Raw genomic sequence first — 17,075 nt, forward strand, 5'->3', positions numbered from 1 at the left:
ATTCTGTGGAAACAAGGGGTCATTTACTGCCCCATTAGGGATTTTCTTGTATGTTTTATATAACTGCCTCTGTCTTGGCAGTTCCATAAAGTTATTTTCTTTAATCTTCAAAATTCAGCACCTATATAGAAAATATATCTTTTTGTAATCATGATTTTAAAATTTTTCAACTCACCTCACATGAACTTTGTTACTTCTAAAGGAAAGGTAAGCAAAACCTCATACAGCAGTTCTTGTTACTGATGTCAAGATGTTGATTTTAAAAAGCCCTACCAGTTTAGTAATTTAATCTGTCTTCAGAGAAAATGTTGTACCCCTTGGTATACACATACTAGTGTTTCTTGTTTGGGGATGAAAACCACATTGTTGATATCTTAAGTACCATTATGCATCGCTTATGATGGGGATAAATTCTGAGAAACCCATTGTTAGGCAATTTTGTTATTGTGCAAAACATCATAGAGTGTACTTACACAAACCTAGATGTATATAGCCTACTACATACCTAGCGTGTATGATATAGCCTATTGCTTCTAGGCTACAAACCTATACAGCACGTCACTGCATTGAATACTGTAGGCAATTGGAACACAAAGGTAAGTATTGTGTATCTTACCATAGAGAAGTTAATCATTGTACTATGGCGTTATGATGGCTACAATGTCACTAAGTGATAGAAATTTTTCAGCTCAATTATAATTTTATGGGATGACTGTCATTATATGTGGCACATTGTTGACTGAAACGTTGTTATACAGCACATGATGATATATTCATCATAAACTTCTTGTGAGAAGAGACTTACTTTATTCACCTATGTGTTACCTGGTTGAGAGTCTGTCTCATAACTGTTCAACTATAACTATAGTTATAGTAGTTGCTGAGTGAGTGAACAAATGACTTAGTTTATCTTTGGAAATCATTTTAAAACTATTATGCAAGTACTCATTTACATAAAATCAGGAGCTGGATCATTGTATTTTTTCCCCTACACTGAATTATTCAGTCTGTCATTCTTGGGATTTCATGTAGCAAACTGAAAGAATGTTTCCAATGGTGCATTTGACACTTATTACTATGCAACCATCAATAGTGGAGTTTTTGATTGAGATACATCACTAGAAATCCATGTTCTTCGGAATTCTAACTAACACAAAATGTTTATGAGATACGTTGATGGGCTCAGTACCTGAGGCAGGAGTAACTGCATCATAAAATAGCACCTCAGACTTGGCAGCCATTAATAGCTTGCTCAGAGATCAAAGCTCTGGTCAACGTGGAACCTGGAGTTCTCCTTACTATCATCTTGACAAAGAATTAACAAAGCTTACTCAAAATGTAGGTAGGACTTTAACAACAATAAAAATAAGATAGATCTTGTTTTCTGAAATTCAGTAACTGATGTTATGATACTAGTTCCTCTCACAAGCATTGATTTACTTAGAAAATCTGGAAAGTATACATACATTACTGCCTATTATCTAGGAAGTATTTAATAGGTTTGCAAAGCAGCTCTGTGAAGAAAATGTCTGCAATATTAAATTATCTTAAAGCTGCTTATATTTTTCAAACATTGCATAAATACTGAGGAGGAGAAATATTTGCATGGAGAATTAGAAGTCTGCATATCAAAAGATGCTTCATGACTTTTGTAAATGTGAATTAATGTTTCCCAATACACTGTGAATGCAGCTAAGAAGGACTGTGCATTCACACCACATACTACTATAATGATAACGTATATGTCTTGTATTAGAAAAGACTTCCTAGTCAGCACTTTACTAATACTACTGCTCCGACAATGAATACTAACAAAGCAAAGGCTTAAAATTAGTAAAATATATCATGACAGGAGTATGTTGAATTATATTATAATGCTTACTTATAATTTAGATTTTTATAGAGTGCTCTGGATAAGGAATTTAACTTGTGCAGATGATTCAATTGATATTAAATGGTCTGAGAAGAAGCAGTTTTATCAGGTAAAAAAAGCTTTTAACTAAGCTGATAAAATAAATGGTATAGTAAACATCTTAATAGATTGAATATGATAATTACTACAGCATCCTCTCAATTGAAACAACAAAAATACCCATAGAACCAATTAATTGTAATATACTTTAATTTGGTTTTGTGAACAAATGCTGTTAAAAGTCCTGCTATGATTTTGAGACCAGTTTGCCAGATGCGAAGAATAATCACAGCCTACTTTCATGTTTTTTGAAATGGTAACTGGCTGATTATTTATTTACAATAATTTTTACTTTTTAATTTTAAGCTGACAAGATTTGTGTATATTTATAGGGTACAAAATGCTGTTATGATTTATGAGTACAATGTGGATTAATTAAATCAAACTACATAACATATCCATCACCACAAATTACCATATTTTCTGATGAAAACCTCTCAACTTTTCTCATAGTGATTTTGAAATGTGCAATATATTATTATTATTTACCATATTCACCATTCATACAATTCAGCATATAAAAATATTTTGTTGTTTGAAAAAACATGGACAGAATTGGAGAACATTATGATAAATGAAATAAGCCAGAAACAGAAAGACTCCCACCAAGTTCTCATGTATGTGCACAATACAAAATAATCAAATTCAAACAAGCAGAGAGTAGAATGGTGGTTACCAAGGGCTTGCGGGAAATTGGGAAATAAGGGAATGATGGTCAGAGGTTACAAAGTGTCAGTTAGACAGAAGGAAAAGGTTTTGTTTCGCCCCTTTGGGATAGACTTTATTTTTAACCAGGTTAATTGATGCATAATTTTCATACAATAAAATTCCTCTTCTTAAGTATACAGTTAGATGAGTTTTGACAGGTGGACATAGTTGTGTAAACACCACCATAATTTGTTTATTCACCTGCTAATGAAGTATTGAACTGCTTCTGGTTTGGGACTATTATAAATAAACCTGCTATGAATATTGATAAGTCTTTTTATGACATGTGTTTTCATTTATCTTGGGCAAATACCTCAAAGTAGGATTGCTGAGTCTTATGTTAAGAAAGATTATGTTGAATTTCATAAGAAATTGCCAAAATATTTTCCACAGTAGCTGTACCATTTTACACTTTCACCAAAAATGTATGTATTAACAAACCAAAAATAAAATTCTAAGACCCTCAACCATCTGAATGAACCCTCCCTCTTGGCCAAGGGCATTCCAAAGTTAATCTGAAAAATTAGTTCAGGCCATGATGGGAATGGCGAGCTGGCCATGCCTCATCATATCTTCCTCCCGTTTGGAATTACTGATAAAACAGATTCTTTAAGTCTGATAAGAAACACTTACAATCTATTCTCTCTGAAGCCTGCTATCTGGAGCCTTCATCTGCAAGATAAAACCTTGGTCTTCACAACCCCCAATCATAACTCAGACATTCCTTTCTATTGATAACTCTTTCAAGAAATTGCCATTCAGAAAATCTTTGAATCTGTGTTTGACCTGGAAGCCTCTGCTTCCATTGCCCTTCCTTTCCGGAACAAACCAATGTACAACTTACAAATATAGATTTATGCCTTGTGTCTTTCTAAAATGTATGAAATCAAGTGGTGGCCCAACCACCTTGGACACATTTCTCAAGATCTCCTGAGGGTTGTGTTACAGGCCATTGGTCACTCATATTTGGCTCAGAATCAATCTCTTCAAGCATTTTGTAGAGGTTGACACCTTTTGTCAACATGTATGAGACTTCTAATTGCTCCACATTCTTGTCAGCACTTGGTATTGTCAATCTCTTTAATTATTGTAATATGTCAGTAGTAGTATCTCTTTGTTATATGTCAGTAGTTTTAATCTGTATTTCTTTAAGGACAAATGACATTAAGCCTATTTTCATGTGCTTATTAGTCATTCAGATACTTTATTTGATGAAGAGTGTGTTCAGATATTTTGCTTTTTACTTTGTTGCTCATCTCATAATTGAGTTGTAAGTTCTTTATGTATTCTGAATCCAAGTCCTTTGTCAGATGTATGGTTTGAAAATATTTTCTCTCTATATATGGCTTTATTTTTTATTTTCTTTACAATATATTTTAAAGAGCAAAGTTGTTTTTTGTATTGTTTTGTTTTGTTTGTTGACATAGGGTCTCACTCTCACCGAGACGAAGTGCAGTGGTGTGATCATGGCTCACCGCAACCTCAAACTCTTGGGCTCAAGCAGTCCTCTTGCTTCAGCCTCCTGAGTAGCTGGGACTATAGCTGCATGCCACCACACCATACCATGTCAGGCTATACATATAGATATATATTTGGTAGAGACCTATGTTGCCCAAGTTGGTTTAAAATTCCTGACCTCATTTTATAAAATAGGTCTTTCTTGAGGCTAGGCATAATAATGTATCCCAGTAATACCAACACTTTGGGAGACTGATGTGGGAGGATTGCTTGAGACCAGGAGTTCAAGACTGGCCTGGGCAAAATAGGGAGACCCATTTCTACAAAAAAGTTAAAAAAACAATTAACCAGGGATGGTGGTGCATACCTGTAGTCTAGCTAATGAGGTGAGAGGATCTCTTGAGCACAGTAGTTCAAGGTGGCAGTGAGTTATGATTGTACCACTGCACTCCAGTATGGGCAACAGAGCAAGTCCCTGTCTCTAAATAAAAAAAATAAATAAATAAAATTGATTTAACTAAATAAATTAAAATAAAAGTTTTCTTTTTTTTAAGTTCCATAGTTTTTGTGTTCTATTTAAGGAACTTTTTGCCTAACGCAAGGTAACAAAGATTTTCTCCTCTGTTTTCCTCCGAAAGTTTCAGTTTTATTATGCATTTTAGTTTTAGGTCTATGATCCATGTCTGTTACATTTTGCCTATGATGTGAGGTAAGGTTGATTTTTTTTTTTTTTTTTTACATGTGGATTTACATTTGTTTAACCACTGTTTGTTGAAAAACAATACTTTATCTATTGGGTGACCTCAGCACCTTTGTTGAAAATCAATCGGCCATTTTTGTGGGGATTTATTTCTCATCTCTATTTTTTTCTATCGGTTGATATGTCTACCCTTATGCAATACCATCCTTTCTTGATTACTGTGGCTTTTATAGTAAATCTGAACATTCAGAGCACTTTCATGGCCATTATCTTATTTGAGTGTTAGAGCCCTCAAAGCTAGAACTGTCAGGGATTACCAGTATAATAACCATTTTACTGATGAGTAAAGAGTCACCCACCCAAGTTTACAGTTATCAGTAGACCTGGCACTAGAATACTCCCAAATATTAGTCCAGTTGTTTTACCTATGCAACCAGCAAAAATAGTAAAGAGTAACTGATTTTTACACTAATGGTACACAGTGGTACATTTTCAGATTTTTTGGAATAACAGACTCCTACTTAATCCGTGGAGGCTCAGCAAACAACTTAAGACAGTCTTAGTAATTTCAGGCTCTTCTTTGTGCAAATTAACCATTTACGTTCTGAGTAGTTGGCTTTCTGAATGGCAAATTCAACATTACTGTGTCTGCTATTGCTCTTTGGGTTAATTGGACTCCGTCTATTCTCAATTTTTTTTTTTTTTTTTTTTTTTTTTTTTTTTTTTTGAGACGGAGTCTCACTCTTGTTGCCCAGGCTGGAATGCAGCAGCGCGATCTCCACTCACTGCAGCCTCTGTCCGCCTCCCGGGTTCAAGTGATTCTTCTGCCTTAGCCTCCTGGGTAGCTTGGACTACAGGCACATGCCGCCATGCACGACTAATTTTTGTGTTTTTAGTAGAGACGGGGTTTCACCATGTTGGCCAGGCTGGTCTCAAACTCCTGACCTCAGGTGATCCGCCCGCCTCTGCCTCCCAAAGTGCTGGGATTACAGGTGTGAGCCACACGCCCAGCTTTTATTCTTAATCTTAATCTAAATGCCAATCAGGCTTGATAGAGGAGGGGTCTTTCCAAGAAGGGAGCTGTTTTTTGGTTTTTCTCTTACTGGAACTGATTGGATTGGTTTTTTATCTTAAAAATTGTTTTCTATAGTGATTTGCTTAAAAGGCAGCCTATGAAGGATCATTTTCTTCCATGCTTTGTATTCCTTTATGTTAACATTTTGTTTTCTTTATTATCCTTCTTATTTGATGGTTTTTAAGAATTTTATTGTGTATCAAACATGTACACTCCTAGGTTTACATAAGGTAATTGTATCATTTGATATTTTCTCTTTCAGAATGAAGAAGTCAAATTCATTGAAAATGAGCTAGAGATTCAAAAGCAAAAATACTTTAAACTTCAGACTTTTGTCAGAAGCTTGATATTAGCTATGAAAGCTGATGATAAGGAACAACAGCAGGTAGGTCCCAGGAGAGAGTACTAAGCTGCAATGTATCAAGTCGAAAAATGGTATGTCACACTTGGGTTCCTCATATATTTTCATTTTTATACTTCATTTCTGTTTGGCATGGAGGAAATATTTGTTATTTCATGACCTTTGCAAAACAGTTTTCTTGAGAATAGCTGCTCAGGTTTTGAATGCTGCTTCGGTGGAAAATCAAAATAATTGATTAACATGCTTTTAATTTCAGGTTAGTCTTTAGGTGGGAAAAATAATTTTAAAATTAATTTCAAATAAATTTCTGAAAATGTTGATAGAGACTGGGCTACCCTAACTGAGAGGCACATATTTTGGGAACTTTTGTGAATGAAAGAGTTAAAGCATTTCTTTGCCTCTCTTCTGGATCTTAATTTCTTGTTAACCTTCACTACAGTTCACAGATGTTTGGACATCTTCTGTTCTGTAATGTGTTGCTCATCACTAAGAAAATATGAAATTACTTTGTGAAATTCTTTGTTTCCACAGTGCATCACTTACTTTTCCCAATTTAAGTATTTGAGCATTTGAATTTTTGACTCCAAAGATGAAATTTACTGTCTTTTGCATGTTGATGTGGGTTTTTGTTTACCAGTTCCTCCCAAATTACATTTTGTGTCTCAAATATTCATGTGTAATCTATATAATAATTTGTTAGGCCTGCTAAAAACTATAGAATTATAATAAATGTTCCATTTAATATTAAATTATACCAAATTTTCATTTGAACTACATGTCATTATGCTGATTCCTTGTCACAGTTCTATAGGAGTGGTGTGAGACACAGGTAACCCTTATCTTAGGAAACAGTCTCAGAGGTTTTTATTCATCAAGGAATGTCAGGAGTACAAATATTCATCTCTTATATCAAAGAAAGACAGCATGTATATAGCCCACCCCAGATATCCCTAAGGAAAAAGATTAAAGCCATAGCATCCTATAAGCCTCCTTTTTTTTTCAATGAAATAGCCTTTATATATTTTACTGAAGTGCTAAACCACAAAACTGAAACTAATGAATTTACTCATGAGGCTCAAACCAGCAAGTATATTATGTGTCAAGTTTTATGAATTTTACTCCCTGTGCACCCCATCACACACACACACACACACACACACACACACAGACATTCCAAGACAGTAGCTTTCATTTATCTTTGCCAGCTTAATTTAAGCATATTGGTTTATTATGTGAGTTATGTATATTCTGTGACATACTGAAAATGTGTTTATTTTTTAGAAACCTAAAAATGCAGATTTTAAATGAATAGAGGAGATAGTTTTGAACATGGTCCCAAGAGTACTGTAAATTTTAAATAACTGTGAATAAACAAAATTAGGTACAAGCAGAGGAATAACTTGAAGTGTGGCCCTTGTTTCGTAAGTCATAGCATGGTTGTGAATTCAGAGTTATGGCCAAGTAACTAGCAAGTTTCTGTGTCTCTTGACATCTAGGAATAGTACACAGACTCCATTTTGTTTCCTAATTCTAACCTCATTCTTGGTTTGGTTCTTTTCCCAATACCAATAACAAATAAGAAGTGTAACTAATGTGCATTTTTATTTTTCTCTTCCTTTCTACTTTCCCTCTGATTAAAACTAATAAATTAGTATATGGACAAAAGTTGGCTGAAAGAGAACATGATTCAAAAATTGTAGTGAACTTCATAGCCGGTATAATCAGCACCAAATAGAAACTACTAATTTGTATAATTAAGAATGAGTATAACGAATCTCAGAATATGGTCACAAAATATAGAAGACATGAATAGTAGTCCAAAAAAGTTATCTAGGTAATCACTTAAACTACTGATCTTTACATCATGAAATATTTTTGGGTTTATTTCTGGAATTAATTTTATTCTACCTTATAAAAGACAACCATGTGTCACTGGTTTTTAATTTTAAAACAAATTTTCAGTGTTCTTCCATTAATCTTGATTTGTGTAAGTTGAGTAAGATGTGTGGTCCATAGAATATTTTGGACCATTGAAGTAGTCCAGGGTTTACAAAATGTGATAGTCTTTGACTGAAACACTAGATTACCCAAAGATTTTGTTGTTGTTGTTGTTTAAATCAATTAGCCACTTTAAAATCAAAGTAATATTTTCAGCATTATATTTAGTCATTTGCTATGGTCTTGCTTCTGCTGATAATTCACTGTATGTTCCTAGCCAGATCAATAGCCTTTCTTGAACTTCAATTTCTCCACTTTGCGAATGGGATAAGAATGATTAATACTATAGAAATTGATATTCATACCATAGAGTCTAGAATAAGTGTTATGGAAACTGATCATATGGAAAATGCTTTAATCTCTTGGGAAAAATGACAGTAGGTCAGAACCTGAGGATAGCTGTCATTTATGAAACATTCGTAATAAAGAAAGTTAATTGTATTCACCTTAGTATCTGTGAAAAAGGCAGTTCCAACAACTGTTATAATCCAAAGATTTTTTCAGTTGCAAATCTAGTAAGATACTGAAAGAAGAATTCTAAAGTGGACCATATGTATTAGTAGTGCCCCATGCTGCCTCAGATATTAAAATTTTTGTATTTTTTTTACTGCACTCATTTTACTCAGTACTTATAATGCAGTAACAAAGAAATAAATAACAATGCTTCTCTGATTTGTAATCTCCCCACTAAAAATTAGAATATCATTAAATCTCATTATCTTGACTTTCTGACACTAAGCACATGTTTAGTGAATGTTAATTTGAATACTTTCTCCTCTTTAATATGGCATCTCCAAAATTGCAAAGTGAGCTAAATCCGTGATTCTTTCACATAGAATGATCAGCCAATGTCAGAAAAGGCCCCATTGCGCTGGGACTGATTTAGTGGTAAAACACTTTTCCAGGAGAAAATGACTCTGTGTCGTATTACTGCAATCTAGCAACTTAGAAAGCATGCATTACCTTTAAGTTAGTTTACTGTGTATATACGCAGTTCCAGCAATAAATTTATGAGAAATTCAATTTTATAAAATAAATAATAACAGCTTGTCTGCCAGATAGGGGTTAGTCTTCCCTTACATAGCCTGATAAAAATGAGAATGTTTTTATCTTGCCTCTGTGCTACAAGGCAAGGAGTATAGGATTTGCAGCTGCCACTTCTTTTAATAAAGAGAATGAGTGTATACTGTCTTATTTCAACAGTGGATTTCATATATTCTCCAACATGCCCTTTCTGTTCCTTAACTGGGTAGTGACAAGCTTTTCTCTGGTCCTATTCCCTTAGTCCTTATTTACCACTGCACCCAAAGCCCACATTACAAGTAATACTGTCTAAAAATTGCCAGATATGCTACATTATTCTTAGTATTGGAAGCAGCAAATCAGTCATTAAGTTCAAAATTCCTCATGGTCAAGTGAACATCAGCATTGTCAGCCGCATAAAACTTGATCAATCATTTATTTCTTTACTATGGATGCATGTTCTCCAACTTCAGATAAAACAATTAGACCATGACAAAGCTTAGTTTATCGTTATTGGATTATCCTTATTACTCAAACAGAGAAATGAGTAGCCCTCCAGGTACATCATTTCTACAGACAGATCCACTGATTCGGCTGTGCTCTGGTGGGTGCCTGACCATCTGTAGGTATGAACATAGCCTTAGGAAAGAAAAAATAAAATTACTTGGTCTTTTCAAGTTGTTAAAAGTTAATCTAAAGTAAAATAGCTGAACGTTTTTCCGAACTGCTAAGTTCTTTCTCCCACTAAAGAACAAAATCGTGTTTTGTTAAATGCAGTCTCCTACAAAGGACAGCATAACTGGCATGAATATTTTAACAGAGAAGGCAATTTTGAATCCCTTAAACAGTGATCAATGCACACTCAAAACCAGTATGAAAATCACTAACCTCAAACACTTCAAAGCACTTGGTTCAGAAGAGTTGCTCATTTCCCTCTTAATATCCCCTTTGTACAGGTTCCACTCTACACAATTCATACTTTCAACATCTAGAATTTTGTTACTTTCTTAATAATGTATGAAGAGTTTTTCTTTTCGGTAAGGTATTGTCTAAGATCCCAAATTATAAATTATTCTTTAAATCCAAAAAGATAATTCACCATTAGAGGACTACAACTATTAACATAAAATTGAAAAACAATCTATCCACATACTAATCGAAAAATATCAATTTTTTTTATTCAGGCACTGCTGTCAGATTTACCTCCTGAGTTAGAAGAAATGGATTTCAATCATGCCTCGCTGGAGCCTGATGATACCTCATTCAGTGTATCTTCTTTATCAGAGAAAAATGTCTCAGAAAGTTTGTGATTTCAGTTGGAGGGAATGTATGATACAGCCTTTTGGCTTTGTAACAGGTGTGCATTTCAAGATAACTGCATTCTGTTGCCCTGGTATTCTTTAGTTGGGAAAACACATTGTTGAAATGGATATATTCTGTGAAGAATGTACAAGATATAATGGCTACAGTGCAAAAAATGTAGGTGAAATTTAAAAGCATTGTTGAGAGAGTATTTTTTTAACTCATGGAACTCTGTAAAAAATTATATTTAAGTTTCAGCAGTTTGACCCTGAAATTTGTTATGTCTAATTTCTAACCAGAGACAAAATAACTAAAGACATTTCAGCATTGCTTATCAAGTTGCTACAGCTTGATTAGTCTTGTTTTTGTAGCCATTACATCTTCTTTCTTCTTCTCTGCTTTTCCTATCATACACACACACTTTTTCTCAGGAAAGTGGACTAAACATTTAAAACAAAACTTTAAAAAATTATTTGACTCATTATTTAATGAGTTCTCTGGTTTATTTTTTAACCCCTATGAGAATTCGACTTAAGCTAATGATTGAAAATTGAAATGATTACAGGTATGTAATTGTAAATTGCTGGTGTTCTTCTATTATCTAACCCAAATATTTGTGTGGGGTTGGGGAAACACAATGGAAAGGTAATTTAACCAACATAAAGTCAAATAAATTACGAAGTGTACAGAAACAAAATGTTGTCAAAATTAGTCTTGATGGGGATTGTTCATTACTACAAATGACAAATAGTGATACAATTGACATTCTAGTAGTAATTTGTATAACTGAGTTAGATGAAGTGTTACACAAATATTTTAAATGTATCCCATCTTTATAATTCTTTTTTAGTTCTTACATGTTATGAAACAGGAAGTCAAGGTAAGCTGCTGAGATTTTTTAAAAATTTAGTCATTCAGCTTTGCCACAGAATTTACCTCATTTCCATATGAGGCCTGTACAGAGCCATCAGCCAAGGATAGTATTCAAAAAGAGTTATACTACTTTGGTTGTAAATCACAGTCTTCTGAATTCCCTGAATACTATTCTATGAGTACACACCTAAAATGGGCAAGCTACCCAGTTGTTCTATTAGTAGGTACCAGATGGCAACACACTGTAGACTGTTCTTTGCAGTTCTTCCTTTCCGGAGTACCAGATGGTATTACCAAGACCCATAGAAGAAAAAAAATGTCAGTTTCTCCCTAAGCTCACAGTGTCATATATTTGTGACTTGGCGGTGTGCAATTGTGTTGCATGGTTAAATTATTATCTGTACCTAAAAGATTAATGAAGTAGCTAGATGGCTGTTTCGGTCATCAAGTTTCTGTTCCCAATTTGTTTTTAATTTTTGTGGGTACATAGTAGGTATTCGGATATTTTTAAAATTTGTAATTAGAGCCAAATTTGATCTTGAAATTTACTAATACCAACTTATGAACACAGAAAGGCAGTCATAAATGTCTTTAACCCTGAAGTGTCCCATCCTCCCACACACACAAATAGGTAAGGTCCCACTGATAGTCTCATTTTGTCACTTATTTGTTTATATTGCTTCCATACTACTGATACGGTTCCTTTGTTAATAAGAATATTTCAGTGTTCAGATATGCTTCCTTGAGCCATATGGAGTTTTGCAAACAGTGGTTAGTATTTCTTGCTGACAAGCCAAATTCCATTCAGAGAAAGCAGCACAGAGTAACAGAACCTCAGATATTATGATTAAATGTACCAGTCACACCAATTCCTCCATGAGACGAAGAGTCACCCCCATATACAGCAAATTTAGAAACCACTTCTTAAGTAGCATGAACAAATTCCAGGTTTCAAGTCTCTCCTAGGGTCTGCTTCATAGTTATTGAGTTTATCTTTCAAATATAATTACTTCTGCTTCAATTTAAGCCCCTTCTTATTTGGTTCTCATTGCAAATTAAGTATAGGTATACTCTCTCCTATAACTTTTAACACTATAGATTGTATTTGTCACACATCAGCCATTAGTCACTAAATCGAAAATACTTGTTGAGCTCCTGCTATAGAGAAGACACTGTGCTGGACACTGGTTTTCTCAGCAAACTGTAAACTTCACAAATAATTATTTCTTGTTAACATCTTCTATGGTATTAATAAACCTTATTTAAATAGAATTTTTAATAGATTTAAGGTTCTGCTAAGTGTGATTCTTAGAAGGATTTCTAGTCTACAATTTTAGAGAAAGCATAGATGATCTTTTTGTCTCTGTTTAAAGTTTCATCAAAACAGAAACTATATAAATCGTAACAAAACATTTAAAACTCCTTTTGACTTGAAATTTGTGTTTCAGCACCAGAATGTTTTCCTTCACCATCACTGGAATTAAAACACTTCTAAAATGAAATGTGGCTGTTCTGTAGCAAGAACCAAAGGAAATACCTGTATCTATAGAAAAAGAACCATAATTGCCAGATTGAAATTATGCATGGTAGATTTTGAAAAAGATGTCAACGTCAAGCTTTGAAAAGTTGTTATGAAGAAAGTATATTTTTTACATATGTAGATAGGAGTTGGTTTTGAGATATGTTAGAGCAGGAAAAATTATCAGCTTATAATTACTCTTGTGAACATCTTCATGGTTGGGGATAAAATTAACTAACTAGTGTTCTTTCTTTAGGGCTTTGAGAGTATTAAAACAGACCTTACTATCTGAAGGCTCTCTCAGGGAGACAGAAGCCAATGTGGAAAAAAAAAAACAAAACTAAACTAAACAACAACAACAACAAAAACTTCTCTTTTCTTTCAACTACATTTCTTTGTCTGCTTTAAGCTTAGAATAGCTAAGCGGTTTTTAAGCCAGAAATGTGTATGTAAGAGCACTTACCTTCCAAAATGTGTACATACGAACAAAAAGGAAAGTATTTTCTTCTTTTCAGCCAAGCTAAACTTATTCACAAGAAAATGCGAATTGCAATTGCTCTGGAGAATAGGAAAATTAGCACATGCAAAGAAAACCTTAAAAGAAAATTGGCCTCTTCATGGAAACTGGGGATATTTTGTTGTAAGGTCAGTTATCAACAGCAGGATTGTTGTATTGTCATTACAAGCATGTGATAGAAATGTTTGTTATTGTTGGAGAAGAAAAGGCTGAGACCCAATTATACTCTGTACTCTTTATTCGACCAAGACCTCAAAAGATGTCAAAGAAGCCATTTCTCCAAAGACAGCAACATCTATTGTGAGGCACTTTCATATTCAGCAGTCTGTAAGTTTGTAGAAGAAAACCTAAGTGGTGAATTTAAAATAATTCTTGGCTCTAAAATTAACTTTGTTGCCTTTTTGGTGGGGGTGGTGGGAATCGGATTCAGCCCATTTCCAAGGGATAGTTTCCTCATCTCGGACAAATAGTTTGTGATCATTTTTAAAAGACATTCTGAAATTTTAACTCCTGCCCTTCTTCCATATTACAGTTGTGTTATTCCAGAAATTTTGTCTGCTTTTTTAATATATTAGATTTTCATTCAGATCTTAAACATGCAAACATGTGATAGGTTAGCTTTTTAAGGGAATTATCCGTACCACTGTATCTAAATGTTAGGTAAATGGGTAGATTTCTCTTTGAAGTTGGTATTTTCCTTGGCAGACAGCACTGCATCATGCTCTTCACCAAGCTATGCTCTGTGATGCTATAATCGAAGAGGCTACTAACTTGTGAACCTGCAGTCTACACGCCATTGCTGAAAACAAACTTTGATTAAGAGCAGATTTGCTAGGGGGAAAAAAGAGTAAAGTGATATTTTCATGCAAATATAATTAAAATTGTTTCATTAAAATATATACTGAGTGTATATTGCTCCACATTGAAATTTTATTTTGCATTAACTTGTTAAGTAATTAATTTTAGCAATCCTGCATCCCATTTTACTAGTACTACCTCTGAATATACTGTCACCTTAAAACCACATCAGACTGTAATGTGAATTTTTGTAGAGTTTTTATTTAAACTTTTATAGAGGCAATAAATGATTTCCAACTAACAGACATCTATTTCTTTATTTTAATATTTATTTTTATAAGCCTTTGTGTTGTAAGCACTTTCACCTTTAAAAGTGGATTATTTTCTCCCTGAAATACGGTTCTGATAAAGTGAAAAATAAAGAGAATAATAAGGTGTTGGGGGTCAAAGAAGGGAGAAAATGGAGTGCTCATGTGAAAACTGAGTTGATTTCCAAGCTGACATGTGTACTGTCCTTAACTGACTTTACTTAACTCCAATACCAGTGGAATAAAGTCGATATTTTGTAATAGACAACAAATATGTTCGGGATATTATATTTAAATGGTAACATCAGCAAGTAAATTGCCACAGTGTAACAGAGTGTTATTTTTACAAGAGTTTTTTTGTTTTTTTGTTTATTTTGTTTTAATGTGGCGATTTTGCATCTAATTTTTCCTAGTTATCTTAGAAACTGGTTGAGCATGCTTTTAATTTGCGTGAATATGTCTATGCCTTGTCAAAGCCTTACCAATTAAAACTCTTCATGTTACCTAACTAGTGGGGAAGGAATGAGAAAGGGCAAGTGGTATGTTTTAAATAGCAAGTCAGCAGTTTTTCTTCCCAGTTGGTAAATTTTCAAAAACATTGCAAGGAGTGAATCACATACAAATATGCATCTCAAATGACGGATGTCTTTCTCAGATCTGCAAAATTATTGACTTAAGATGGTGAAATCATTTTATTTTAGATAAGTGAATGAATATCATTGCAAATCTATTTAAAAAACAAGTCAATGGATGAGTAGTTCATAAGATTGAATATTTTTCACATCAAATGAAACTAAAGAAGTTTCACATGTTTATTTATATTTCTTTATCAAAGTAATAAATGTTCATTGCAGAAATTTTAGAAAATGTGGAAAATATATTAAAAAACAGAACCACTTGTAATCCCATCACCCAGTAAGAATCGTTATTACATTTTAGAATATTTAATTCCAGTCATTTCTTCTGCATATTATGTTCTCAAATATATATTTACAAAACTAGAATTTTGCTGAATATGAAGATGTGTTCTGCTTTTTCTCTTAAAAAATGTATTGAGAGCATTTTCCCATGTGAATATGTCACAAAGGTATTTCCCCTCAATTACATTTGGACTCAGAGGGGGAAAACATTTTTTTGTGTGTGTTTGTTTTTGTTTGTTTGCTTGTTTTTAAGCATTTTATTCATCTGAGGTTATTTTTCCCATTTTTTTTATTTTTTGAATTATTGTTGGTACACAGTAGGTGTGTATATATAAGGGGTACACGACATGTTATGATACAGGCTTGCAGTGTGAAATAAGCACATCATGGAAAATGAGGTATCTGTCCCCTCAAGCATTTATCCTTCGAGTTACAAACAATCCAATTACACTCTTTGTGTTATTTTAAAATATACAATTAAGATATTATTAACTATATCACCCTATTGTGCTATCAAATAGTAGGTCTTATTTGTTATATCTAATTATTTATTTTCTGTACTGGTTAACCATTCCCACTTACTACACACCACCTCCCAGACCACCACTACCCTTTCCAGCTTCTGGTAACCATCCTACTCTCTATGTCCATGAGTCCAATTTTTTTTGATTTTTAGATTCCACAAATAAGTGAGAACATGTGATGTTTGTCTTTTTGTGCCTGGCTTATTTCACTTAACATTATAATCTCTAGTTCCATCCATGTTGTTGCAAATGACTGTATCTCATTCTTTTTGATGGCTGAATAGCACTCCATTATATATATGTATCACATTTTCTTTCTTCTTTCATCTGTTGATGGGCACTAAGGTTGCTTCCAAATCTTAGCTATTGTAAACAATGTTGTAACAAAGATAGGAGTGCAGATATTTCTTTGATGTACTTACTTCCTTTCTTTTGGGTATACACCTAGCAGTGGGAATGCTGGATCGTACAAGTAACTCATTTTTAACATTTTTGAGGAACCTTCAAACTGTTCTCCATAGAGGTTGTTCTAATTTACATTTCCATCAACAGTGTGCAAGGGTTCCTTTTTATCTGCAGTCTCACCAGCATTTGTTATTACCTGCCTTTTGGATACACGCCATTTTAACTAGGGTGAGATGATATCTCATTTCGGCTTTGATTTGCATTTCTCTGATGATCAATGATATTGAGCATCTTTTCATATGCCTGTTTTTCACTTGTATGTCTTCTTTTGAGAAATGTCTATTAAAATCTTTGCCCATTTTTAATCAGGTTATTAGACTTTTTCTATAGAGTTGTTCGAACTCCTTATATTTTCTGGTGATTAATCTCTTGTCAGATGGATACTTTGCAAATATCTTCTCCCATTCTGAGAGTGTTCTCTTCTTTTAGTTGATTTTATCCTTTGTTGTGCAGAAGCTTTTTAACTTGATGTGATCCCATTTGTCCAGCTTTGCTTTGGTTGCCTCTGCATTTGGGGTCTCATTCAAGAAATCTTTGCCCAGACCAATTTCCTA

The 17,075-nt window shown here is 33.7% G+C and overlaps 1 protein-coding gene across 1 annotated transcript in view; it reads left to right on the forward strand.

Moving 5' to 3' along the window:
- The window catches only part of LOC117096172 (highly divergent homeobox-like), a 58,084-nt gene extending 43,479 nt beyond the window's left edge, over window positions 1-14,605 (forward strand). Inside the window, exons 6-7 of the mRNA XM_033233199.1 lie at window positions 6,176-6,298; window positions 10,480-14,605. Coding sequence (XP_033089090.1) covers window positions 6,176-6,298; window positions 10,480-10,605 — 249 coding nt within the window. The 3' untranslated portion in view covers window positions 10,606-14,605. The remainder of the gene's footprint in view (window positions 1-6,175; window positions 6,299-10,479) is intronic.
- Window positions 14,606-17,075: the final 2,470 nt, after the last annotated feature.

Source organism: Trachypithecus francoisi, unplaced genomic scaffold, assembly GCF_009764315.1.
Source record: "Trachypithecus francoisi isolate TF-2019V2 unplaced genomic scaffold, Tfra_2.0 Contig01451, whole genome shotgun sequence".
NCBI classification, from domain to species: domain Eukaryota; kingdom Metazoa; phylum Chordata; class Mammalia; order Primates; family Cercopithecidae; genus Trachypithecus; species Trachypithecus francoisi.